Raw genomic sequence first — 1,321 nt, 5'->3', positions numbered from 1 at the left:
TCATTCGAGTCAGACTTGTCCGAGAATATACGTAGTGACAGTGTAGGCGCCGACTCGCTACACCTGTGCATTACATTTGGGGGCCGTTCCGGGAAATTTTACCAAATTAATCCGGGACATTTTCTTATGAGTTTGGGTTATTACTGGAATAATCCGGGCAGAATTTCGAACTTGCTCTAGAAGCAGGAGGGATCTCTTTACTGAGTGAGAACCAGGAGGGATATGACCCCCCACAACGGCAAAACGACACGGCTTACATCCCAACCGAACGCCACAATGCCAACCTTTGCTGGAACAAGCGAGAAACCCGTGGAGTATCACCTTGAACCGCCCACCAAGGGGGTGGCCCGACCGGCACCTAGGGTCTGGGAACGGGGCGCTGGAGGACAAATCTCACCAGACACGAATCAGACATGTGCGGAACCGGGTGTGACCGTTTCCGTGCGGGAACTTGTCGCAATGGCTCGGGAAATAGCACAAGTGACCCAGAGATCCATAGGATACGAGGACGGCACGAACATGAAGAATTTTCTCGACCTTGCAGAGTTAGATTTCCTTGAACGGGGGTTGGAAGAACAGCAATGGGGGGAAGAGCTCAAAAGGCACCTGAAGGGAGACGCCTTAGGTTACTGGTTGTATTTGCGTCGTACTGGAGAACCCATGACGGATTGGGAGTATCTTAAACAGTGCTTATGCGAGCACTTCGGTTGCATAACTAAGGAACGGATGGTAGCTCTGATGGCGGAGAATGTATGGAGGGGCGACCACCGCGCATACTCTGCACGCTTTGCGGCGATCGTGGCACAAGGGGTGTCAGTGGCTAGAGAACATTTGGTGGGATTCTACTTGGCCAACCTACCGGACGAAATAGCACAACGACTAACTGAAGAGGGAACAAGGAAGTTTACGGACTGGCAAGAAGCCGCCGCAGCCCTAGCTGCTATGAGGGCACCGTGGAAAGATTTCTGTGAAGACCGTCTCCGATACCGGCGGGAGATGGAGGATGCCCAGCGTAGTCAGGCTTACAGCAGGCGAGATTCAGGACGGAATGATATCCCAGACTTGCGTTGCTATGCGTGCAGCGGAAGGGGACATGCGAGCAGGGACTGTCCGCTCCGTAACGGAGCGACGCGACGAACGGGGGAAACGTGCTCCCGGTGCGGGGGCAGGGATCACTACGCTAGAGACTGTCCTACATCGGCTCGACCCAGTGCGGAGCCCGCTAGGCCGCCCAGACAACAGCCCCGGCGGCCCAACGTTGAGCAGTCGAAGCATTTAAACGAACGAGCCGTTAAGGGAGACGAGCGAGCTAGGCTGACCT

At 55.0% G+C, this 1,321-nt stretch overlaps 1 protein-coding gene across 1 annotated transcript; it reads left to right on the top strand.

Annotated features, from left to right (window-relative positions):
• Positions 1–276: 276 nt before the first annotated feature.
• ENH_00045820 (hypothetical protein, conserved) lies at positions 277–1,157 on the top strand (the record flags this gene model as incomplete). The annotated part of the gene is made up of 1 exon (XM_013580982.1): positions 277–1,157. A coding segment is annotated over one exon (881 nt), but the record flags the coding sequence as incomplete, so codon positions are not given.
• Between the last annotated feature and the right edge of the window lie 164 nt (positions 1,158–1,321).

This window comes from Eimeria necatrix, genomic scaffold (assembly GCF_000499385.1).
Source record: "Eimeria necatrix Houghton genomic scaffold, Enh_scaff3472, whole genome shotgun sequence".
Taxonomy (NCBI): Eukaryota; Apicomplexa; class Conoidasida; order Eucoccidiorida; family Eimeriidae; genus Eimeria; species Eimeria necatrix.
Note: the sequence above shows the minus strand (reverse complement) of the source record. Positions and strands in the feature narration are given on the sequence as shown.